The sequence below is a fragment of the Rutilus rutilus genome (assembly GCF_951802725.1).
Source record: "Rutilus rutilus genome assembly, chromosome: 1".
Taxonomy (NCBI): Eukaryota; Metazoa; Chordata; class Actinopteri; order Cypriniformes; family Leuciscidae; genus Rutilus; species Rutilus rutilus.
In genome coordinates, this window is record NC_140209.1 from 70,253,560 (window position 1) to 70,281,184 (window position 27,625).

The window sequence follows — 27,625 nt, forward strand, 5'->3', positions numbered from 1 at the left end:
GTGGGTGGAGGGATGGATGGATGGATGGGAGGGTGGATTGAATGATGGATGGATGGATGGATGGGTCAGTGGGTGGATGGATGGATGGATAGATGGATGGATGGATGGATGGATGGATGGGTGGGTGGGTGGGTGGATTGAATGATGGATGGGTGGGTGGATTGATTGATGGATGGATGGGTGGGTGGATGGATTGAATGATGGATGATGGATGGATGGGTGGGTGGGTCAGTGGATGGATGGATGGATGGATGGATGGATGATGGATGGATAGATAGGTGGATGGATGGATGGATGGATAGGTGAATGGATGGATGAGTGGATGGATGGGTGGGTGGATTGAATGATGGATGGATGGATGGATGGGTGGGTGGGTGGATTGGTATGATGGATGGATGATGGATGGGTGGGTGGATTGAATGATGGATGGATGGATGGATGGGTGGGTGGGTGGATTGAATGATGGATGGATGGATGGATGGATGGATGGGTCAGTGGGTTGATGGATGGGTGGGTGGATTGAATGATGGATGGATGGATGGATGGGTGGGTGGATTGAATGATGGATGGATGGATGGGTGGGTGGATTGAATGATGGATGGATGGGTGAGTGGATTGAATGATGGATGGATGGATGGGTGGGTGGGTGGGTGGGTGGATTGAATGATGGATGGATGGATGGATGGTAGGGCTGAAACGATTAGTCGACATTGTCGACAACGTCGACAATAAAAAATTGTCGACAAATATCTTTGTTGTCGAGTAGTCGTTTGATCCCACGTGACCTAATGGAAGGGCCTGCAATATCGCGATTTGACCGCTACGGCGCTGTAGCGCTAGAGTGTAATGCAGCCGTTAGAAGAAAACACAGCGCGAATTATGACGGAGTGCAAACGAATCCGAACTAGTAAGGTGTGTAAAGTTTCACAAAACTGCAAACCAAGAATGCTGTCGTATGCAATACATGCAAGGCGGAACTTGCTTTTCACGGGAGCACAACATGCATGTTAAAACACTTAAAGAGGAAAAACCCGGCACGAGACGAGCCGGTGAGAGGTGAATATTCTCCAGCTGAAGCTAAATAACTAGCAGTAAATCTCTTTTTAGAGAATGCAATACTACTAATAATAGCAATAATATTAACAATAATAATATAATTACAGTAATGTGATGATTAATTTTTGCATAGAATAAAGCTTGATCGAGCTTAGGAGTCGGGGCTGTTTTTATTATTGTAGCTCTATTAGGTAACGTTATTACAGTCTTATCCCTTGCCTGTATTTTGTTACATATTCATGAAGACTTACAAAAGGAGATGTTATGAAGAATATCATGTCAGTTAATTTTTTATACTGTAAATTAAAAGGTGAATGAGAATGTCTCTGTCAGCTCAGCTCAATTGTCATATCAAAAAAAAAAGAAAAAAAAAAAGATTCTTATAATTATTGTTTGCAGTTTAAGTGTGTCTGTAATGCAGCTGATAATTTTTTTTGTTTATTTTTTTCTATTGAAAGAGAACAGAATATTTAAACAATGCTTAGAGAGCATTTGTGTGTGATTTGAGTTGGACAGAAATCTGAAAACTTAAAGAGAATGACCTGTTTAGTTGCTCAAAGTTCATTAAAACAACCATTTCAAAAGCTGAAGTGATTTTCTTTTTTTATATTATAGTTAGAATATGTATAACTCCGTGTTTTAACTAATTGAAAAGGCTGAATAATCGTTCCAAACGTACTGATTAGTCGGCGAAATAATCGATGAATAGTCGATTAATCGTTCTAATAATCGTTAGATTAATCGATTATCAAAATAATCGTTTGTTGCAGCCCTAATGGATGGGTCAGTGGGTTGATGGATGGTTGGGTGGATTGAATGATGGATGGATGGATGGATGGATGGGTGGATGGGTGGGTCAGTGGGTGGATGGATGGGTGGGTGGATTGAACGATGGATGGATGGGTGGGTGGGTCAGTGGGTGGGTGGATTGAATGATGGATGGATGGTGGGTGGGTCAGTGGGTGGATGGATGGGTGGGTGGATTGAATGATGGATGGATGGATGGGTGGATGGATGGGTGGGTGGATTGAATGATGGATGGGTGGATGGATGGGTGGGTGGATTGAATGATGGATGGATGGGTGGGTGGGTCAGTGGGTGGGTGGATTGAATGATGGATGGATGGGTGGGTCAGTGGGTGGATGGATGGGTGGGTGGATTGAATGATGGATGGATGGGTGGATGGATGGGTGGGTGGATTGAATGATGGATGGGTGGATGGGTGGATGGATGGGTGGGTGGATTGAATGATGGATGGGTGGGTCAGTGGGTGGATGGATGGGTGGGTGGGTCAGTGGGTGGATGGATGGGTGGGTGGATTGAATGATGGATGGATGCATGGATGGATGGGTGGGTCAGATGAATGGGTGGGTGGATTGAATGATGGATGGATGGATGACCATTCCAGAAAAAAACTATTAATTTTGTTTACTTAAACACTTTTAACTTTAATTTCACAATTGTATTATACTGAGACAGACCACTAATACCTAATAAAACATCAGAAAGAGTCAAATCAAACACTCCAAATCCCCCTACTGTGTGTGTGTGTGTGTGTGTGTGTGTGTGTGTGTGGTGAGGACATGAAACGTTGGCCCTTTTTTGTTTTTTTAATAAAAAAAGTATATATAATTTGTTTTCTATTGAATTAAAAAGGACCCAGCTACTTTTTTAATAACTTGTAGCAGTAAGTTTAATAACTTACTGCTAACACTTACTTTCTCAAAACTTTGATCAAAATGAATTATTGTCAGTAGTGATCGACGTCCAGTCACAGTTATGAGTGTCTTGTTAAACCGGAGTGTGAAAGTTTCTTCCTCAACTCTGTTTTCTTCCCTCCGTCTTCATAAATCAGCTGAGGTATTGGACACACACATTTCACTCTTCAAGCCCCTACTCAACACGTGTCCCCCACCCTCCGTTCCTGGCCCAGATTTCACACTCTGAAGGTGTAGTGTGTGTGTGTGTGTGTGTGTGTGTGTGTGTGTGTGTGTGTCCGAGCGCTTATCTCTCCTCTCATGTGTGTTACTGAGGCCATGTGTTAAACATTAGATTTAATCAGACTCTACGCCATTACACTGGCTTCAGGTTCAGAAGAATAACCTTCGTTCTTCTCGCGAGCTGACCTCCTCACACACTGTAGATGTTCAGTGTGAGCCTCTCATTACCTCAGTCCCAGCTCAAACACTCGCTCTTCTTTCACTTCTCTCCACAACACAGAGCGCTGAATGTCAGGTTGACAAGCAGATGTTGTGTGAAAACACAGGCCTATTAAATTACACAATGCTTCCACATCAAAAGAACACACTTTGAGTGTGTGAGAAAAAGAGTTCACAGGCACTTCTTCCCGTTTCTAAATAACCTCTGAGAGAACCACTGATGATTAATTCCTTTTTTCTGAGGCACAAAATTGGCATTTGCTGGATAAACATAGTTTTTCCTCTCTCGTTTCCCACTCGCTTTTGGTGGGAACACGTCTTTGTTTAATACACATTAAGTGCTCCTCCTCCACTCCAAACAACTTCTTCTTCTTGTTCGCTCTCTTGTTAGGAAACGTATGGAAGCTTGTTTCCGCCACAGAAATAATAAATAAAAAAGTAATTTTTACTTTTTACCTCACAATTAAAACTTTTTTTCTTACATCTCAATATAAAGTCAGAATTGCGTGATATAAAGTCATAATTGTGTGATATAAAGTCGCAATTGTGAGTTATAAAGTCAGAATTTCGTGATATAAAGTCGCAACTGTGTTATAAAGTCAGAATTTCGTGATATAAAGTCAGAATTGCGTGATATAAAGTCTCAATTGTGTGTTATAAAGTCAGAATTGTGTGATATAAAGTCGCAATTGTGTGATATAAAGTTGCAATTGCGTGATATAAAGTCAGAATTGTGTTATAAAGTCACAACTGTGTTATAAAGTCACAATTGTGTGATATAAAGTCAGAATTGCGTGATATAAAGTCGCAATTGTGTGATATAAAGTTGCAATTGCGTGATATAAAGTCAGAATTGTGTTATAAAGTCACAACTGTGTTATAAAGTCAGAATTGTGAGATATAAAGTCAGAATTTCGTGATATAAAGTCAGAATTTCGTGATATGAAGTCGCAATTGTGAGTTATAAAGTCAGAATTGCGTGATATAAAGTCTCAATTGTGAGTTATAAAGTCATAATTGTGTGATATAAAGTTGCAATTGTGAGTTATAAAGTCAGAATTTCGTGATATAGTCATAATTGTGTGATATACAGTCAGAATTGTGTTATAAAGTCACAACTGTGTTATAAAGTCACAATTGTGTGATATAAAGTCAGAATTGCGTGATATAAAGTCGCAATTGTGTGATATAAAGTTGCAATTGTGTGTTATAAAGTCAGAATTGCGTGATATAAAGTCAGAATTGTGTGTTATAAAGTCACAATTGCGTGATATAATGTTGTAATTGTGTGTTATAAAGTCAGAATTGTGAGATAAAAAGTCGCAATTATCTTTTCAAATGTTTTATTCTGTGACGGAAACAAGCTTCTGTAGAATCGTTTGCCCAAATGGACAGAAACAGACACAGGGTTCTTATTGAGTTGGATTTATGTAGTTTTATTATCTGGTTTATATTAGCAGGTATCATCTAAAAATGTTTAACAGTGTTGCATTTATTATAATAGCATTTTTATGTTTACCGCAGGTGGTGAGGGTTTCCAATGTTTTAATAATATGACATGTATCTAAAACTGAAATTTATTTGTGGCCATTTTTATTCTATTTTAGTCTGTTTTGTAGTCATGAAAATGCCATTTTGAGCCCCTGGTCACTATATTCAATATAAAAGAAGAGCACATTTCTCCTTTTGTTTTCCACGCTAGAAAGAAGGAAAAAAAAGAATAGCATGTTTTAAAAATAAAATAATGATAGATTTTCTGTATCTCTGACTATTCCCTTGCGACTATTTGGCCTTGGAAGAATACAGTTGCTGTAGCGTCCCATAATGCATTGCAAGGTTGTATAGACAAGTGTCCTTTGAACTTCTGAGGCGCACACTAACCAATGGCATCAACAGGCCTCTCTCAGATGTGCCCAAAGCTGTGGAGTCGCATGTGAAGTGCGCCAATTAAATCCATACCACGCCATACATGCACTGCAGCGTCTTTAATTAGCAGTGGGCAAATCCAGCTCTTCTTCACTGACCTTTAATCTCGCCGGTGTTTGAAGCTCTCAGCTAATGATGAGGAACACAAGGTGTTGTCCGAACTGAGCTTGGCTTTCTACTGTAGATCTCCTTTCATCACCGCTAGCGTATGCATACGTGTGCTGGAGTATTATTATGCATGCGCATATCAAATCAGTCCAGCTCTGAGATCCACGCGTTTCAGCTGTACGCGCAACAAACAAGTCGAGTCAGCTTTATTTATGTAGCGCTCTTTACAATATGCTAACGTGCTAACATGTTAGCAATACACAAATCACTACATTGTAACATGTTAACAGAACACTTTATCAAACAAATAGCAACACCCTGACAGAAGATCATTTATTATGATATTCTGCATATCATTTTTTGGTAACACTTCATTTTAAGGTGTCATTGTTACGGTGTAATTATATATTTAAGTACTGAGTAATTATAATGTACTTACTATAGGGTTAGGGTAGGATTAGGGATTGGTTGAGGGTTAGTTGCATGTAATTATGCATAATTTACTGTTATTACTACGGTAAGTATATGTAACATATGTAACAAGGACACTGTAAAATAAGTTTTGCATAAATAAGTTTTGCAAAAGCAATTAAAACACTTTGTAAGTGTAAAAAATGTAAAAAAAATTAAATAAAATAAAAATGTAAGTAAAAGTACGAAATCTTGTATTTCATTTCTTCTTTTTTTGATGACAGTGAGTTCTGATGTGAAGTTTGCTATGTTTAATAGCATAATATCGTAGTGTTTACTATGATTAACGATTTGCAAGTTATAAAGTCAGAATTTCCTGATATAAAGTCGCAATTGTGTTATAAAGTCAGAACTGTGAGACATAAAGTCGTAATTGCGAGTTATTAAGTCAGAACTGTGAGACATAAAGTCGTAATTGCGAGTTATTAAGTCAGAATTTCGTGATATAAAGTCGTAATTGCGAGTTATTAAGTCAGAATTTCGTGATATAAAGTCGCAATTGCGAGTTATTAAGTCAGAATTTCGTGATATAAAGTCGCAATTGTGTTATAAAGTCAGAATTTCCTGATATAAAGTCGCAATTGTGTTATAAAGTCAGAATTGTGAGACATAAAGTTGTAATTGCGAGTTATTAAGTCAGAATTTCGTGATATAGAGTCGCAATTGTGAGATATAAAGTCAGAATTGTGAGATATAAAGTCGCAATTGCGAGTTATTAAGTCAGAATTTCCTGATATAAAGTCGCAATTGTGTTATAAAGTCAGAATTGTGAGACATAAAGTTGTAATTGCGAGTTATTAAGTCAGAATTTCGTGATATAGAGTCGCAATTGTGAGATATAAAGTCAGAATTGTGAGACATAAAGTTGTAATTGCGAGTTATTAAGTCAGAATTTCGTGATATAGAGTCGCAATTGTGAGATATAAAGTCAGAATTGTGAGATATAAAGTCAGAATTGTGAGATATAAAGTCAGAATTGTGAGATATAAAGTCAGAATTGTGAGATATAAAGTTGTAATTGTGTGTTATAAAGTCAGAATTTCGTGATATAAAGTCGTAATTACAAGTTATAAAGTCAGAATTGCTTGATATAAAGTCACAATTGTGTTATAAAACACAATTTATAACTTTTATAACAATTTATGGCAGCCAGCAGCCATATCACCCTGTAGCCCAAGACTGGTTGCCCACTGAAGCTAAGCAGGGCTGAGCCTGGTTAGTACCTGGATGGGAGACCTTCTGAGAAAACCAGGTTGCTGCTGGAAGTTAGTGAGGCCAGCAGGGGGTGCTCACCCTGTGGTCTGTGTGGGTCCTAATGCCCCAGTATAGTGACGGGGACACTATACTGCCAAAAGAGCACCGTCCTTCGGATGAGACGTTAAACCGAGGTCCTGACTCTCTGTGGTCATTAAAAATCCCAGGATGTCCTTCGAAAAAGAGTAGGGGTGTAACCCCGGCATCCTGGCCAAATCTGCCCCTTGGCCTCTGTCCATCATGGCCTCCTATAATCATCCTCATACACTGATTGGCTTCATCACTCTGTCTCCTCTCCACCAGTAAGCTGGTGTGTGGTGGGCGTTCTGGCGCAATATGGCTGCCGTCGCATCATCCAAGTGGATGCTGCACATTGGTGGTGGTTGAGGAGATTCCCCTATTATGTAAAGCGCTTTGAGGTCTCAGAAAAAGCGCTATATAAATGTAAAAATTATTATTATTATTATTATTATTATAAAGTCAGAATTTCCTGATATAAAGTCGCAATTGTGTTATAAAGTCAGAATTGTGAGATATAAAGTCGTAATTGCGAGTTATAAAGTCAGAATTGCTTGATATAAAGTCGCAATTGTGTTATAAAGTCAGAATTGTGAGATATAAAGTCACAATTGTGTTATAAAGTCAGAATTGCGTGATATAAAGTCGCAATTGTGATATAAAGTCAGAATTTCGTGATATAAATTCGCAATTGTGTTATGAAGTCAGAATTGCGTGATATATATGCGGATATTGAATGCTACTGTTAAATTTGACCTATTATGTGTAATTTGCGTCTTTGTTTTTATTTTTAACAACAAAGATGAACTAATGAAATAAAATGTTTGGCCCACCTCTACTTTGGCCTAAATGGTCCGTCATCCTCTTTTCTTTTATGTTTTGTATCGCGATCCTGTCGGAAAAATATAATTTTGCCATATCGCCCGCCGATACATTGATCCCTCGTTTCTGATGATCCCCTCAATGTCTTACTACATTACTGAAGCTTTCAGTTTGGTCTCGTATATAATGTTTTGTTTTTGCGCATCTCAATAACTGAAAGATGACATCAGTTTTACACCTCATAGCCACAGTATAACATCTCCACCAATCAAAAAGACAGCCTTTAAAATGAAAGACGACGTGCTGAAGCCATTACCGGCGAAATTCCCAAATATCAAGAGCGAGGAATAACAATCAAGCGGATGAGTGTGTCCCTTCAGGCAAACGAATCTGTATAGCCAAATAATTATTACCATGAGAACTTATGTTACCATAATAATGGGGCGTTTGGTGCTTTCATGTGGTTCGCCCACTGACAAAATAAGCCTAATCTCTCCCTCTGTGTCCGCTCCAAGAGATCACTCCCAACTCCTACACAATCAGCGGATTCCAGTAAAAGCGTTCCTCCGAACATTTATGCACAATAAACAATTATCTGTCTAGCCCTGAGCTTCGCCGCGGCTCTCTTGGCTGCAGTTGAAGCAGAATCTGAGTTTGGTTTTTCTCATTTTCATCATTAAACTCTCCTCAGTTGTGTTTGGGTGTGAGGTTAGTGTGTGAAATGTGAAGGGCGACTATGCAGGGGTGGTCATTTGGGATTTTAACTGTACGGTTCTCAGTTTGGGCCCTAAAACACTGATTCTGACTGGACCTTCATCTGCGCTCGACTCAGACTGACTTTAACAGCCGTTTACACAGGCATCAAAATCTGTTCGTTATTAAAAGCTAATAATGCATTGCATGAGATTTCATAGGTCACATCATAAACTGAGAATTGCACATTGCAAAACTGAGAGAATGCAAATAAACATGCAAAAATAATTCGAGTAATGGGCTGCAATCAAGTGCTTATAACTGATATAATGCCTTTCGCAATCGTTTAAAATCAGCTTTACAGAAAAACAGGATGTTAATATTTATAATTATAGTGCCTTTCGGACATATTTTGACTGTACTTTGGTACTGTTATATCACAGGTGTCGGGTTTCAAGAGTTTGAAGATGTTTTTGGTGTGTTTAAGACTCCTAAGAGTCTGTGGATCGAACAATCTGAGAGTCGATATTCTGCATATTCTTTGTTTTTGGTTATTTGTGTTTCTTATATTTTAAGTTGTATTATTATGTGCTTTATAAATAAATTGGAATTGGGAAAATTGGAATACCTTATAGTGACAATTAGCAAATAATAGAGCTGAGCGATAATACAGTTTAGATTTAGCAATTAATATTTGCTATATGTGAACCTGGACCACAAAACCAGTCACATGGCTACATTTTTTGAACTTGAGTTTTATACATCATCTGAAAGCTGAATAAATACGCTTTCCATTGATGTGTGGTTTGTTAGGATAGGACAATATTTGGTTGAGATACAACTATTATGTAAATCTGGAATCTGAGGGTGCAAAAAAATCGAAACATTGAGAAAATCTGCTTTAAAGTTGTTCATTTATGTTGGAGATTGTGCTGCATTCACTCACAGAAATACATGTTTTATATATTTACAGTAGGAAATTTACCAAATATCTTCATGGAACATGATCTTTACTGAATATCCTCATGATTTTGGGCATAAAAGAAAAATCGATAATTTTGACCCATACAGTGTATTGTTGACTATTGCCACAGATATACCCGTGCGACTCGTGACTGGTTTTGTGATCCAGGGTCACGTATAGCTAGTAAATATCGCCCTACGCGAGCGAGCATACTGTACGCATGCAGAAAATGTTGGATGTACTTCTATATTCAGCTTTATATAAAGAGCTTTGGTTACATTTTCCAATGAAATACAAAAATCAAGCAGTCGAGATTTGCGATATATAAAAAAAAAAAAAAAACTGATTAAGGCCTCAATCACTAGTGTTCATTAGGCAGAATCAGTGTTTTATTTGCTCGTCAATTAGCTAAAAGTTAGCAATTAAACGTTTTAATTAAGCAATTAAGCGTAAAATTACGTTTTTTGCGTCAAAAACAATTCGTAAAAGTCCTTTCTTAGTGGTGTTTTCTAGTCAATAACTTTGTTTTTGGAGCATAATAAGTTACTCACCATCCGTTTTCAGTCATTTACAAAAAAAAAATACATATAATATGTACATAAAGTTTACATATTTCATGTAAATGAGTCAAGTCACCTTGACTTTCAAACCAGCTTTACAGTGATAACAGGAAAATAATGATTGAATGAAGCAAACAGAGTTCAATTCTGCTGTCACTGTTCAGATGAAACCAGTTCAGTTCCATAACTGTGTAAAGTTCAATCAATCTTTCACGGTTGAGATCATACTTGTTTTCATGGCGGTTCAGTACGGCTCACATTTATTCCCCTACAATCTTATTTGATTATTTATTTAATTCATTATTTGTACTTCACCTCATCTGCTCATTGGTTCGTGTGCATCCAGAACACAGTGGTGTAATGTATTGGAGTAAATGCAATTAGTTAGTGTACTTAAGTATCTTTTTGGCTGAGTATCAACTTGTACTCTCTACTTGACTACATTTTTGAATAAGAAAATGTACTTTTTACTCCAATACATTTTACATGGCACGTAACTTTTTCTGCAGTAGTTTATTGCTGCTATAAAGAAGCGATATCGCCATCTAAGGGCATTGAAGGTATTACATCTTGTGTGTTTTGCCTTTACTCACCCAAACTTGTCCGAAACCGGCACAGTAGACTATGACTATTTAATTTTGCTTAACATTATTTTAATTATCCACACCTTTTTGAAGGATACTGGTTTACCTATGGCCTTTTAGTGCACTTGAGCTTAACTGAGACTTGAGAGTTTGTAGACTTGTTGTGTCGACCTTTATTTATTGCAATATTCAGTTTTATTTTGATTTTAGATCAATTGTTTCTTATTTTCACCGGCACGTCTCTTAGCTGTCGAGGACTAGCGCATCTTTGAGCCTACGTTCAGTATGAGTAAAATACTTAAGTACTCTTTAAAAAAAGATACTCTAATACTTTTACTCATGTCGTATTGTAATTTTTGCTGTTCGGTATCTCTACTTTTACTCAATTATGGTTTTCAGGGACTCTTTACACCTTAGAGACGCCTGATTATGTAACACCCGGCAACTGAATTGAGATCTTGGCCTCCAGTTAACAAAAATCTACTGAAAACCTCAAAGACATTGCTGAATACTTTGACTCCAGCTGGTCAAGCATTAAATTAAGCAGAATCCATTATCTGAGTAATTAACTCAGACCCCGAGGAGCTTTACTGATCTCTGAGCTCAGGAGCCTGTTGCTTCTCTAGAAGATGAACGAGTGTGTGTGTGTGTGTCCACACAGGTGATCGCTGAGCTGCAGACGTCTCTACACAACCTCAAAGAAGACAGCCGACAGATCCAGCAGAGCCTGGAGACACGAATACAGGAGGAACAGAGCCGCTGGGACCAGGAGAGGACACGACTCAACAGAGACGCGGACCAGGCCAACAAGGTCAGCAAACACAAATACACCTGATGTGAGGTGAAAATATCATGCGAAACAGGATTTCTGTTAATATTTTAAAAGATCAGATTAATTTGATGCACCACGTAAGCATACTGCGACTTTCAGACACATTTATTGAAAGTGAATCTTCATTATTAGTACAATAAGATGATAGCCTGTGTGTGAAGTTTGTGGCTCTGATATTGAAATAGGCCACTCATGTGATTTGTGACCTCTATGGTAACTGCTGTGTTTTTGCAGCTTCATAAGCGCCACCTACTGTCAGCAGGGTTCGTACAAGCTGCTTAAAGTGCTTGAATTTGACTTTTTTTGAAATTTAAGTCGTGGAAACGCTTGAAAACAGCCGTATTTATGAAAAGGTACTTGAAAAGTGCATGAATTATTGGAAAAAAAAAAAGCGAAATTAGTTCAATTTTATTGATAAAACAATCTTTTCATGCAAAATTAACACTGCAGCCCGTCTGATATAGGTGTAATATTGCTCATATAAATATCTAAGTATATGATACAGCTTTTATTCTTCAGGTCAATCATATATTCATGGGAGAGAAAAGAAATCAATTTGAATAAGGAATATCTTTGTCATATATCGTTTCAATGGTTAAAGTTACCAGTCATTGCATCTGCTGCACTTTATTTGTACCATTTTGTTTTATTAGTTTATTTTTATTTATCTATTTACCTTTTTTAGACTGTGAAAGATAATAAAGATAATGTTTGATAAGCTAGATCTCTTATTGTAGTCCTTGAAAACTACAAAGTAGAGCTTGAATAGTTCCTGAAAGTCCTGGAATTACATTTTACAGTTTCTGTACGAACCCTGAGTCAGGGAGTGAGTTTGGGTAACACTTTATTTCAATGTTGCTTTATTTCCCTTGTTGACTATAATTAACTTTGCAGCTACATGTCAACTTATTATTACTAACTCTACAGTCTGAGTCTACCTATGAGACTCTGAGAGTTAGTAGAATGTAAAGTTGACTATCGAAATAAAGTGGAATCTGAATTTGCTTTTTCATTCAGTCCATCTGGCGTTTTTGTTCACTCCCAATATATATATTTTGGGAGTGTGGGGTAAGATGAGCCAGTGGGTAAGTTGACCCACCCCCCTTATATTGGCAACTGTACACTTTAATTGTCATGTGACCATATATTTTGGAGCCACTCATCATTTCGGCCAGACTGTGAAAAAGAGAAACACATGGGAGGAGTGCCAAGCCACCCATTGACTTTTAAAAAAAAATTAAAAGTAATATTTTAGCATAATAGATGCAATGGCTGTTACATCAAAGCAAATCTGTCCAGGTCTAAAAATATTTATGATCCATATTGGTGATTTAGCAATGTATAAAACCATGCAAATCATTTAGCTAAATATTAGCCTGAATTGGAAAGCTAGCTAGTGTTGTCCAAAATGGCAGCAATGGGGCAGAGTGAGCCAAATGCTGTGGGGTAAATTGAGCCAGCATTTTAGCTTACCATTAAGCACTTAAGGTAAATCTCTGAAGTATAAACTGGCATAATTATGGTATAAATAAATAAATAAAACTGGTAGAAATGTAATATTTTGTGAGTTTATTTGATAGGAACAATGTACAAGTACACCAAATCCTTCTAACCAGAAGATGCTTAATCATATATATCTGTATATACCTGTACTCCCTAATGGCCTAACATGTTCGACATTGCAGAAAAAATACGTTTATTAATTGCAGTGACATTTATTCATTCATTCTACTTAATTTTACTCAACAAACTCTCTGTTTAGTCTGTTTTTGAGAACAACTTTGGTGTTCAATACATTGTTTCGGAAATGCAAACAATTAAAGATATTGAAATTTCAACTTCATTTGGTTTTTATGTTGTTTAAGTTAGCTTTAAGAAAAGAAACATGACTATTTGTAAAAGGAAATTTGATTATTGAAGTAGTTTTTAAAAGAGGTAAATTAGATTCCAGATTCAGTTAGATGGCCTGTGTACACACCCACATGGTGCAACTTACCCACTGACTCGGATCAACTTACCCCTAACCTAGGGTAAATTGAGCCACAGGAACTCTTTTTTTATATATATATAAGAAGCCATATTTTTAGAACCCTTTGTCATAGATGTATTCTGGTCATTTAAAATTAAAGTGAAAGTATCTTTCAGGATGTTTAATGTACTTTGTAATTTTCTCTTATCTTGAGGTAAGTAAAAAATGGCTCATCTTACCCCACTCTCCCCTATATATAAATACATACATGGTTTATCGTTTTATAAAACGTTTTGTTTTTGCCAAAATTTGTCTTATTTGAACTGTAAAGATATTTAAATCATAGATTTGTTGGTCATTTTACAGTTTAGGATGTTACGATAAACATTGGTGTGCATTGCTGCCTAAACAACAAGTTTCCGAGAAATCACACTTTTCGCCGATCCGGACACCAACTGAGTATTCAGACGTTCGGTTAGGGTGTTGTAACTCAATTCATATGCAAAGAGGTTAGCCAATCACATTTACATGTGGAAGTCTTAAAGGTACAGTAGCCTGTTTAACTCTAAGGGTCAGGGAGACGGTAGAAAATGCACGTGAAAAACCTAAAAAAAAAAATAAAAAAATTTTTGTGAAACCCTCTCACTTCAAATGCAACATACTTTTCATATAAGATGCAGATGAAATGAGCTGAAAGTGTGACACCCTTAACAAAGAGGCTCCTTTAGATTCATCCAAATGATTTGTTGTTCCGCTGTTTTGACCAATCCATCATGGCTGACTGAGTGTTTTCAGCTCTTTGTGTGTGTAACAACTGAAACAACTGCGCACAAAGGGCCTCCAACATGGCTTTTTGCATGACAGAGGTGGCGGAGTCTGGCCCGGGCTTTTATTGAGTAGACATGACTTTGCTGTCCTTTGTGGAGCTTACAAAGAGGGTTTGGGATCGTGGCCGATTGGAGTGTGTGGTGGTTTTTACGAGGGTTTTGAAGCTTTGAACTGCTCAGTTTAGGGTCAGGCGTTCCTGTTCTCTCCCAAACATTGACTACGGTGTGTGTCATAAACATTATAAGCACATGCTGTAATATAAGCTTATATATTAGTGCATTTTAAAAACAATAGTGTGTGAAAATACATCAATTATTTGTTTTAATTGAAATCTGTGTTGACGCTGCCGCTGATCCAGATAAGAGTAGTTATCATGTACGGTATAAGTATGAAACGGCTTCACAAACACCACAAAGTATCGTTATTTCTGTGTTACGGTAATTTCAAATGATCACAGAAGAACTGGGATAAAAGTTTACCGTTTGGATATAAACACTGATGTCTACAGTAGTGTTCAAAATAAAGCAAATCACCTTTTGAAAGTAATTTGGCGCTTCAAATAACGACTGGATCGATTACATCGTTACACCAGTAGGTGGCGACAAGTGACTGTAAAAAAAAAAAAAAACGCATTTGTGAATCTTTGAATCATTCATTCGAGAGATTCGTTCATCCAGTAATGAAACAAGTAAAGTATTTATGAGTGAGTCATTGAATCATTCACTCAAACCGTTTTTTAAAGGGGTGGTTGAATATGATTTCACTTTTCTAACTTTAGTTAGTGTGTAGTGTTGCTGTTTGAGCATAAACAACATCTGCAAAGTTACAACGCTCAAAGTTCAAAGCAAAGGGAGATATTTGCTTTTAAAGAAATCACTTTTTAAGGACTACAACAAACGGCTGGTGGAGACTACAATGAGCTTCTTCATGGGTTAGTGACATCACCAACCCTAGAATTTACATAAACCCCGCCCCCGGGAACACGATTTATAGATTATCAAGACAGAATATGCTAATCAATGACTAGAAGATAGACACATAAGCTTCATAAATTCATCAACTAACCATTCAGAAACGTCCTGTTGCTTCTACATGTTGTCACTTCTTCTTGAGTCTCTCCATCTTTGTCTGACTCCGGTTTGAACATAAAAGGCTAAAAGTTTTTGAAATTTGTGTGTGTGTGAGGTAAAATGACACAAGCTGTTGAAGCTCCGCCCCCTGCGCCGGGAGCAGCAGCTCATTTGCATTTAAAGGGACACACACAGAAACGGTGCGTTATTGCTCACCCTCAAAAAGTGAAATTTTTAACATGCTATATAAAAATATCTGTGGGGTATTTTGGGCTAAAACTTCACACACACACTCTGGGGACATCAGAGACTTATTTTACATCTTGTGAAAAGGGCATTATACGACCCCTTTAAAATAATTCACACCGTTTAGTTAAACATTTGAAACAGACTGCAGCCATTAACATTTATCATTAACATTATCAGAACCTCTAGTAAATTACATGTTATTTTGTTTGTCATCGGAGAATCGTGATCTCAGTTTGATTCTCAATTTAACCAGAATCGTGCCGCTCAAATAGACAAAATGTAAATTGTTATTTACTTCATAATACTTGTTTTCTTTAGACGTAAGTACAGTAGCCCTCAAAAGTCCATCTAGAAGCAATCTAGTTTTCGCAGACACACACATACAGTATATAACTGAGCTACTATAGCTACTAATATGTGACCCTGGATCACAAAACCAGTCACATGTCGCACGGGTATATTTGTGGCAATAGCCAACAATACATTGTATGGGTCAAAATTATCGATTTTTCTTTTATGCCAAAAATCATTAGGATACAGACCTTATTTCAAGCAAAAAATCCCATTCACTCCAGAAAGTGCTAAAATGCTAACTCGTTACAACTCGTTTAGCCTACAAAAATAAAAATAGCCAAACTCCAATCTGCAAAGGCACTGCCTGGTGTTTGTTGAGAGTACGAAGCAATGTTTACGACACAATTCGTGTCATGCTGATTTAAAATAGTAGTTTTTGAGATTTCAGTAATCCGGTTCGATATTAGCATGATAGATATGAAGACTGAGTGCAAGATGGCCGCCGAGTTAACCCGAGTTCTAGCAAGTTAAACTGTAAACAGCATTGATCTCTTTAACCTCCGCTTACACTGGATTTAGTTCCATGCTTAATTTCTAGACCATACTTTTTAGTTTATGATCAAAAGCTCGAGTTCAGTCAGCATGAGTGAGTTATATCAGAAGGGTCTGACAGGATAGACACTGAAATGATGTGCTAGTGTGGAAACGCTAGCAGCTGCTGAAAGCCTCATATGAGCTCATAAAGACATCTTTCCAGACCTTTCCCACAGTCTGCTGATCGTTAGGAAGACATGCACAGTGTCAGTGTGTGTGAGAACACTCTCAGTGCTTTACTGAAATGCTAACGTTTAATAACAGCACTGTATGTCTTAGCATATCTCTTAGCATATCTCTAAGCATATCTCTAAGCATATCTCTAAGCGTGGTGACGTATGCAAGACTCCTGCAATCATCCAGTCCACATCTCAACATCTAATCGTAGATCTCAATAATCCGTTTTGATTCATCCCTCAGTTTGTATAAACAAATGAAAATTGTCACTGATAAAAAATGATTCTGTGGTGAAAAAAAAAAGTAAATCCTATATTTGTACTCAATTCAAGCTTGTAGAAATTAAAGCGTAAATACTAATCATCATCGAGTAGAGTATGCACTGGGGCATACGTAATTAATAAGGTTGGGATTTTTGATTCACTTGTTTTCCAGCTGTATTTACACTGTTGTATCAGTGCTTTTATTGATAGGTTTGGTAACTTGCCATTTCGGGACATCTGGATTCATTAAAATGACACATATTTAAGGCGAGACACGGCAGGCAAAAACATCTGGGGGTTTTTCACTGGTCAATTTTGAGATGTTGGGATATTTGTCTTCAATAACATGTCTTCTTTCAGACTTGTGGTGAAAAAAAGTCCGAAATACACATTTAGGTCTTTATTTTATTACACTTTGTCTGTTTGCGTCTGTAGATTTCTCCTAAATTCAACAAAGTTGGCATTCTTAATCAACACGCTGCTCCGCGATCTCTGTCTGCACACCGTCATCACATACGCCGTTAGAAAGCTCTCTCTCTCCTGTACAATGCTGTCGGATCCAAATATGGTCATTTCCTTTTTATCAGCAACCAATCGTGAAAGTAAAAGGGCTGAATGCGCAATCTCATTGGCTGATATAAATCTTTAAAGCCCGTTTTCTCAAAATGACTTTTCTCTCATTCTCCAAGTCCCAAATCTCCACTTCAGTAGCACCTCTATACACACCAAACCTTCCAGACTTGTACCTAGTTATATTATGAAGACATTTACAGAGGGATTTGTAAATATATTATTCCTAGCCTGATTTATATAACATTTTATTCCAAAAAACATAGCGAAAATCATTTTTTCAAGGCTATTGACAGTATATTCTGATTTACAGGATAACAAAAGTAGATATCCATAAATCCCTCTGTAATTTTTTTTTCCCATCTAGTATGTGAACACAATGAAAAATATTTGTTTACCTAAAATATATGCAAATTAGCGCATGGTTAATTAGATATTGCCTAATTTGCATATTTAAACATTAAATTACAGAAAACTTGTAATACATTGTTTTCTCATCTTAATGTAGGTAATCAACTGGGAAAGTTTCATGCTGATATCGGCTAGTTAAAAATGTTACCCTATTCACCTGTAGTGTCTCGCCTTAAGAACCATCTATCGATTGTTGACATTATTATGTATTGTATTATTTACTTAGATGTTTCTAAGTAAAGCGTGGTTTAATTCAGTGATATAGGCTAGTGTTTAAGTAAAAAGTAAATTTTGTTCAATTTACTTAACTTTGTTAAGTAGATGTTACTTAATTCGATATGTGAAATTAAATATAATTAAGTAATATTTACTTAATTACTTCCATTAAATGTTAAATGTCAATGAAATGTCAAATGAGTGTTAAGTTCAGTAGTAAGTTGATTTTACTTGATAATAACAAGTAAGTTCTACAGAGCAGTCGCAGTAAAATCTACTTAAAATGTGTTTTATCAAGTAAATATGCTGTCTTTAGAGCAAAATGCTCAAATACACACCGTTTTGGAAACGCATCTGCAAGACTTTTTGTGGAAAATGTAAGATAAGTGCAACAGAGCCACTTACTAACGTCGTGTTATATTCACAACTCCCGTTATGACCATGTAAAGCTCGTTAGCACAGTCACTGTTGAACCTGCTCTCTCATTATGAGTGTGTTTCAGTCGCTCTATGAGTTTCACACACACACAGTTCGGCTGATATTAGGAGCATAATGGAGTCATAATGGTATTGTATGTGTGTTTGACCTTCAGTGTTCAGAGTGTTAACTGCTGTTAATGAGAGTCTAATTAATGACTGACTAGTTGATGGAAGTCCAGACACATGTAAAGCATCACTGATAAGACACAGAGAGACAGGACTGAACGGTTTGCACAGTGTGTGTGTGTGTGTGTGTGTGTGTTTGGACAGTGAGAATAAGCATGTCACACACTGACACTGTTGCCAAGTATCTCACTTCAAAGGCGGATTATGAAAGCTGAAGGGCTTGAGACAAAAAAGAGCAGAAAGAAACATCAAAGTGTGGCGCGTTTGAATGCAATAATCCCAAAACAGTTGTTCTGATTGCGTCGTCTGCTATCAGATGTCTCTGTTGCTCGTATTGCTTAAGATTAAACGCGTGTTTGTTTGGCAAGTCTCCTAAAGTCCCACTTTCTCCACCCCGAAAAGCTTCAGAAAGACTGTCTGTGAAAACTTTCCTTCTGTGTTTAATCGAGTGTGTGTTATTCTGTCCTCTCTGTGTTTGCCCAGCTCATTACAATAGGCTTCCGGAAAAAAAAACTGGAAACGTCCGAAAACATATCCAGCACACAAGACCTGTTGCTGATGTCATGTCTCTAGAACAAGACTTCAACTTCAACTTAAAAAAAAAAAATATATATATATATATATATATATATAAATATAAAAGTTCAGAAAGTGTATTTATTAGTTGCCAGATCAACACTATATAGTATGGAAACTTGTTTCCGCCACAGAATAAATCATTTTAAAAGATAATTGTGACTTTTTATCTCACAATTGCGAGTTTATATCTGACTTTATTTCTCAGAATTGCAAGATATAAAGTCAGAATTGCGAGAAATAAAGTCAGAATTGCGTGAAATAAAGTCGCAGTTGCGTGATATAAAGTCAGAATTCTGCCTTTTTTTCTCGCAATTGTGACTTTATATCACGCAATTCTGACTTTATAACATAATTGCGAGTTTATATCACGCAAATCTGACTTTATAACATAATTGCGAGTTTATATCACGCAATTCTGACTTTATAACTCCCAATTGCGTATTATAAAGTCAGAATTGCGAGATCTAAACATGCAATTCTGAGAAAAAAAGTCCGAATTTCAAGTATATTTCTCGCAATTGTGAGTTTATATCTCATAATTCTGACTTTATATCACGCAATTTTGACTTAATAACACACAATTGCGACTTTATATCGTAATAATAGATGTAAACTCACAATTGTGAGAAAAAAAGTCAGAATTGTGAGATTAAAAAGTCGCAGTTACCTTTATTATTTTTCACTCTGTGGCGGAAACAAGCTTCCATAATATAGAGAAAACATTGCGCCAAAATTTTGAAATCTTTGGAAGATATCACTGAACATTTAACCGTAGCAAAAGTAAATGTCTTACTTTCATCTCTGTTTTTTTTATTTTTTTTATTTTTTTTTATTAGACAAATCTGATATTATTTTAATCTCCAATCTGTTATTTAACAGTTGAGATAGATCTTTAACGCGGATCTAACCAGCAGAAACACTCGCCGGGATTAAACCCCAGTTGTGCAGGCGGGGCATGTTGTCACACTGCGTTACAATGAGCCCCTATTAGAACTATTGATATTCTATTCTGTACTTTCATGAATTCTATTGAGAAACCATGAGAAAAAGGCGAATAAAGACTGAGAGTCAATGTTCAGAAATTATTAAGTATTATTATGTTTTGAACTATGTTGTATAGCTGTGTTTTGTGGTGTTTGTTGTCAAACTCAAAAAAAATATTAAAATTTCAATTTATTAAAAATGCCATTATTTTACATGAAAAAGTTAATGATTGTATTTTATCGACACATTTTTTTAGTTTGTCTTATATATTTTTTGATTAGTTCAGATCACATTTTAAGCTGTCATATGGTCATGTTACAATGTATGGGGCATGTTGTCACGTTTCACTTCCATTCTTTCGGGGTAAATCAAGAAAAAAGTATACACTCTATTAATGCAACGAAACCACATAATTGTACTAGACGTGTGTGAAATTAATGAGGGAATAAATAAATACTCTGAACCCTAAGTAGGTTTCCACAAACTGAGAAAGTCTAAAAGTGTTATATTGTGCCCCGCTCTCCACTACTACACTACCCATAATCCTAAAGAGAGATCCACCAATCAGAGCTGTCGCAATTACCATGACACAGAATTATGGGAGAGTTGTGGTAAACTTTGAAGGCAGTTTGTGCCTCAGTTTGTGCCCTAGTTCACAGTCAATCTATGAATACCGCACATTTATGCCAAGCGATTGCTTATCATGTGTTTTTCATGAATTATAACCATAAAATAAACATGAGTGTTCTTTATGGTGTTTATATTGTAACATGTTGAAGATGGTTGTAAGATTGCAGCTGGCAGTAGTAAAGTATAGACATTTCAAAATAAGAGTCCCAGTGTATTTTGGGCTTGTTTATAATTAAAAGTTACACATTCTGCATAATTTCTGATTATTGTTGATGTGATAACTAGTGTAAATAAGTGTATCTGGCATTTAATTTACCATAAACTCTTGTGGCTTTTTTCTGGGCTACCTAGCCGTTCTTAGAGGTCTTAGAAAGCATTTTAAAGTCCCCCTGTGGTGAAAATCCAGCTTTTAATGTTGTTTATGTGTCTATGTGGTGTTTTTAATATGCTTTAAGACAAATCATGTGTAAATTCATAAGTCGACAGCATTGCTGAGTGTTTTCTCCTTAAAACGGCAGTGAACCAAAGACAGTCTCAAAAACACGCTTTGAAATCGCTGGTGTTTCTGACGTCACAAACTACCTTGTAACCAATCAGATCAACGTGTGATCGTCAACCAGATCTCTGAGCTGAGTCAGTGAGTGAGTGGAGGCGGGGCTCATTTGCATATTCATAGAACCACGCATACTAAATGAGGCAAGGGTGTAGAGTTACATTCAAGCTATTTTAAAAAATGAGTTTTAAGGGATAAAATGATTGACTACAGGGGGACTTTAAATTCAGTACTCTTTGTTATTGCCACAATGCTTTCTGGAATTGCTGTATCAAGAATACATGTGACCTTAGTTAATTGTGCTACCTACTATTTGGAAAGCTTTTCATATTCAGAATACGTCTATGATGCCTTAAAATGTTGCCTAGGAAGTCTTGCTGTGTAGAGACTGTGTGTTGTTTCCAGCTTTCCTCCTCCTTCTCTCTGATTGGCAGTAGCATGTGCTCCACATATACATATATATATATAAATGCTATATAATTGAAGGTGACTCCACAGATATGACTGTGTCCGTCCTTCCAGATACGTGTGTGTGTGTTTGTGTGTGTGTGATCAAAGCCACTCCGCCAAAGTGAGACTCACCTTGGTGCAGTTGTGTTCCCGCACGCAGATGACACTGGTCCGGTTTCAACCCCCTGCTTAAAGCAATAGTTCACCCAAAAAATCACCCAACTCACCCTCAAGTCATCCTAAGTTTATATGACATTCTTCTTTTAGATGAATACAATCGGAGTTCTTTATAATGGCAGTGAATGGATGTATATTTTTTAAGTCCATAAAAGTGCATCCATCCATGATAAAAGTGCATCTATCCATGATAAAAGTGCATCTATCCATGATAAAAGTGTGTCTATCATCATAAAAGTGCATCTATCCATGATAAAAGTGCGTCTATCATCATAAAAGTGCATCTATCCATGATAAAAGTGCATCTATCAATCATAAAAGTGCATCTATCCATGATAAAAGTGCATCTATCAATCATAAAACTGCATCTATCCATCATAAAAGTGCATCTATCCATGATAAAAGTGCATCTATCCATGATAAAAGTGCATCCATCCATGATAAAAGTGCATCTATCCATGATAAAAGTGTGTCTATCATCATAAAAGTGCATCTATCCATGATAAAAGTGCGTCTATCATCATAAAAGTGCATCTATCCATGATAAAAGTGCATCTATCAATCATAAAAGTGCATCTATCCATGATAAAAGTGCATCTATCAATCATAAAAGTGCATCTATCATCATAAAAGTGCATCCATCCATCATAAAAGTGCATCTATCAATCATAAAAGTGCATCTATCAATCATAAAAGTGCATCTATCCATCATAAAAGTGCATCTATCATCATAAATGTGCATCTATTCATGATAAAAGTGCATCTATCCATCATAAAAGTGCATCTATCCATCATAAAAGTGCATCAGTCCATGATAAAAGTGCATCTATCAATCATAAAAGTGCATCTATTCATGATAAAAGTGCATCTATCCATTATAAAAGTGCATCTATCCATAATAAAAGTGCATCTATCCATCATAAAAGTGCATCTATCCATCATAAAAGTGCATCTATCATCATAAAAGTGCATCTATCAATCATAAAAGTGCATCTATCCATCATAAAAGTGCATCTATCCATCATAAATGTGCATCTATTCATGATAAAAGTGCATCCATCCATCATAAAAGTGCATCTATCCATCATAAAAGTGCATCTATCATCATAAAAGTGCATCTATCCATCATAAAAGTGTATCTATCCATGATAAAAGTGTGTCTATCATCATAAAAGTGCATCTATCCATGATAAAAGTGCGTCTATCATCATAAAAGTGCATCTATCCATGATAAAAGTGCATCTATCAATCATAAAAGTGCATCTATCCATGATAAAAGTGCATCTATCAATCATAAAAGTGCATCTATCATCATAAAAGTGCATCCATCCATCATAAAAGTGCATCTATCAATCATAAAAGTGCATCTATCAATCATAAAAGTGCATCTATCCATCATAAAAGTGCATCTATCATCATAAATGTGCATCTATTCATGATAAAAGTGCATCTATCCATCATAAAAGTGCATCTATCCATCATAAAAGTGCATCAGTCCATGATAAAAGTGCATCTATCAATCATAAAAGTGCATCTATTCATGATAAAAGTGCATCTATCCATTATAAAAGTGCATCTATCCATAATAAAAGTGCATCTATCCATCATAAAAGTGCATCTATCCATCATAAAAGTGCATCTATCATCATAAAAGTGCATCTATCAATCATAAAAGTGCATCTATCCATCATAAAAGTGCATCTATCCATCATAAATGTGCATCTATTCATGATAAAAGTGCATCCATCCATCATAAAAGTGCATCTATCCATCATAAAAGTGCATCTATCATCATAAAAGTGCATCTATCCATCATAAAAGTGCATCTATCATCATAAAAGTGCATCTATCAATCATAAAAGTGCATCTATCCATCATAAATGTGCATCTATCCATCATAAAAGTGCATCTATCCATGATAAAAGTGCATCCATCCATGATAAAAGTGTGTCTATCATCATAAAAGTGCATCTATCCATGATAAAAGTGCGTCTATCATCATAAAAGTGCATCTATCCATGATAAAAGTGCATCTATCAATCATAAAAGTGCATCTATCCATGATAAAAGTGCATCTATCAATCATAAAAGTGCATCTATCATCATAAAAGTGCATCCATCCATCATAAAAGTGCATCTATCATCATAAAAGTGCATCCATCCATCATAAAAGTGCATCTATCAATCATAAAAGTGCATCTATCCATCATAAAACTGCTCCACACGGCTCAGCGGGGGTTAATAAAGGCCTTCTGATGTGAAGAGATGCGTTTGTGTAAGAAAAATATCCATATTTAAACTTTATCGACTAAAAAATAACTAGCAGACAGCCTACGCAAGTCGACTTGCGGCGAATGTCATATACACCTATGATGACTTGAGAGTGAGTAAATCATGGGCTAATTTTCATTTTGGGGTGAACTTTCCCTTTAAGCCCAGCCGCCCCATCACACACAGCTGCTGTTTAAGCCTGGCTGTGACATCAACAATAGTTCCCCGCCTCAGTGTCAAACCGCAGCACTTTGATCAGCGCCTCCTTCTCCACGGGTCCCTGCCACCCTGGTCTCTTGCTCTGACATCACTCGCACAGCATGAGACACATCTCTCATCTCACATCTCACATACATCCGGGCCGCATGTGGCATGTGTCATTCTGATGGTGACTTTTCTATTTATAACTAGAGGAGCACTACACGAAGATGTGTTTGTGCTTCGTCGTCACAGTCAGCTTTATGTTTATTAGCATGCTCATCTGAGCCAGAATGGTGTTCTTTTATTGATTCATTGGGTCCTATCACACACCAGGTGCGACGCAAGTGTGTTTTGCTAGCATCAGCTCGACACAGTTTTCATTTTCACGTCCTGCGTCACGTTGTTTAAATATCAAATGCATTTGCGCCCATGGGCGGCTGGTCTGAGAACCAGGTGTGTGTTCAGACGCATTGTTGGAGCGTTGCTATTTTGAGGAGCTGAAATAGACTGAGACATTGACCAACTGAATTCTGCTCTAAAGTCAATGGAGCAGTATTTATTTTTTTGTTATTTAAAGAGCGGGTTAGTAATGTGCGCCTATAGGTGGGTCCAACACGCACTACACTGTTGTTCCATAGATGTTCTGCTTGTTTTAACCTTACACACACACACACAGCTTTAACCTTGCGCACGAGCAGATCCATTTCCTCTCTAGAGGAGAGATGTAAGGTCTAGCGAATCCGCCATGGACGAGCGCAACTGGCTTTTAAAGGGAATGGGATCATCTCTGATTGGTTTATTGCACATTACGCCCAAAACACACCCATTACTCATTAAGAGAATAGAGACAAAACACACCCATTACTCATTAGGAGAATAGAGACAAAACACACCCATTACTCATTAAGAGAATAGGGACGACCCTTTTAGACCATGCACCGGGAGCACCGACCATTTTTCCCGTCGTTAAACTAGCAAAAGTGGATTCATTTCAGACACGATCTAAATGCACTTGTGCGCTTTAGGGCTGTCAACTAATATTCTAAATTCGAATATATATTCGAATAGTTTTAAAAAACAGGATTTCGAATGTGAAAATTAATATTCGAATGTGGAAAAACGCCCGCGGTAGCAGAGGCGCGGCTGTCTGCTTTGCGAGTAGGGACAGGTCACAGGAAGAAGCGTTAACGTTAAACAGAAACATTACTAAAGTGTAGGCTACTGTACTGACTGAACAGATATTGCATTAATAAGGTGGGTTAGATACAGCAGTTTCATGCACTGCAGGCTTCCACTGGTTTGATTATTTACCGTTTCATGTCAAGGAAAAGTTCTATGTTTACCACAGCACAGCTCGCTCGGAGCGTTCAATGTCGGATTCGCGTCTACCGCGTCTAGTTGGACTCTTGAACATTTTGAATCCATTCGCGCGTCAAAAGCAAAAGTTTTAAGCGAAATTGATGCGCGGAGAGCGTGACGCCTCATTAACGCCGCAAGACCCCCAGACGCGCGTAAACGCGTCTTTACATTGACTTAACATTGAAATCACTCGCGCCAGACGCTCTATTCGCGTTTGGTGTGAACGCAGCATGAGCGTGAGGGCGAGAAAGAGAGAGAGAGAGTGCCTGCGAGTTCGAGTGAGCGAGCGAGCGAGAGTGAGGTCTGCGGTCTTGGCCATTAGGTGATTTACTTGTTTTTGTGTAGGTAATACGTTGTAAAATATGTTTAAACTTAAATAAACTACCTATAGAAGTAGTTATGTCTCTTTGTATTAATTTGTCCTGTTATTGACGTAATGCGCGTCATTGACAAAATGCGCAACCAGATGTTCGAATAGTTCGAATATTCGTGTGTTTTTTTTAGAGGGAATATTCGAACGTCATTTTTGAGCAATTTTGACAGACCTAGTGCGCTTTAGACCATGTACTTAAGATCCTTAAAATAGGGCCCATAAATTTGTATTCATTATTTTCAGAAGTAGGGTATTAAAGTCCCACTGAAGTGCCTTGGATCGCGCAGCTTTGTTTGATGCGTTGACGTAATTTCCACTGAAAGGCGGGACATATTGAATGGCCCCTCCCCCTTTTCAAACAGCCAATAGCGTTTAGTTTCCCTCTCAGACTGCGAGTCGTACTTGACGGCGAATCTGAGCGCTGATGATACGCTGGATTCAATAGTAGAAGTGAATGAATTCTAGACATTTCATTCTTAACCAACGTACGGTTGGAAAACGGGATAAAACTCGAGCGTTTGAGCAACCGAACACACACTCCCACCCATATTGCTCTGTGTGTCAACGCTCGCTTCGGCCAGGTGGTGTTTATGGTATAAGGGGCGGAGCTTCAGATTCTAGAGAGCATTTGATTGGACAGAAGATGTGATGAGAAGCTGAAGTCTGCGGTAATGTCATAAAAATCCCAGATCCATTTTAGCGAAAGTGAGAGACTGTACGTTTTGAATGCTTATATCTCCTAAATGCAAATTTGTCATTGTTTTGGATCACACGAGCTTATTCATAACCTTAAGGCTAACATAGTCATACTAAAGGAAAGTGGACGTTGAGGGCCAGATTGAGGAGAACTGTGTTAGAGCCTGGCTAATTTGATAAGATTGGACCTAATGAATTTGAGCCAAAATACAGTGTAAAATATGAAATACTACATGAGTACCCTAGGAATGTCTGAACTTCTAATATGTGGCATCACATTGTTTATGTGACTGTAAATAAAGATTCAATTTTAGATTATATTCTGTTTTGCCCGGTACACATTGTAGGATTTTGGGCACGTGTATTAGATCCATGTTGGCAGGAGTTACACACATTTTCCAAATGTAAGATGACACATCTGTGGTCAAATAAGAATAGTTCAATACGCAGCCCATGTAAACGACTCAATGGGAACAGTGTCTTCCTTGGATGATGCTCATAATTAGTGGAATACATAATTCGTTCCAAATCCATTAAACTTTTGTTCATCTTCAAAGCAGGAATTAATATATCTTCTAATGAAACTAGAGAGATTTCTGGCCCTTTAAACTTTCAAGCTTCAAAAAGTTCAAAAACCATTATAAAAGTAATTCATAATA

At 37.1% G+C, this 27,625-nt stretch overlaps 1 protein-coding gene across 4 annotated transcripts in view; it reads left to right on the forward strand.

Annotated features, from left to right (window-relative positions):
* Window positions 1–27,625, forward strand: part of cep112 (centrosomal protein 112) — a gene marked incomplete at its 3' end in the record, with an annotated part of 206,419 nt that overhangs the window by 137,347 nt on the left and 41,447 nt on the right. For all 4 annotated transcript variants that reach the window (XM_084416954.1, XM_084416955.1, XM_084416957.1 and 1 more), the window contains exon 23: window positions 11,277–11,426. In XM_084416954.1, the coding sequence (XP_084273080.1) occupies window positions 11,277–11,426 (150 nt within the window). The remainder of the gene's footprint in view (window positions 1–11,276; window positions 11,427–27,625) is intronic.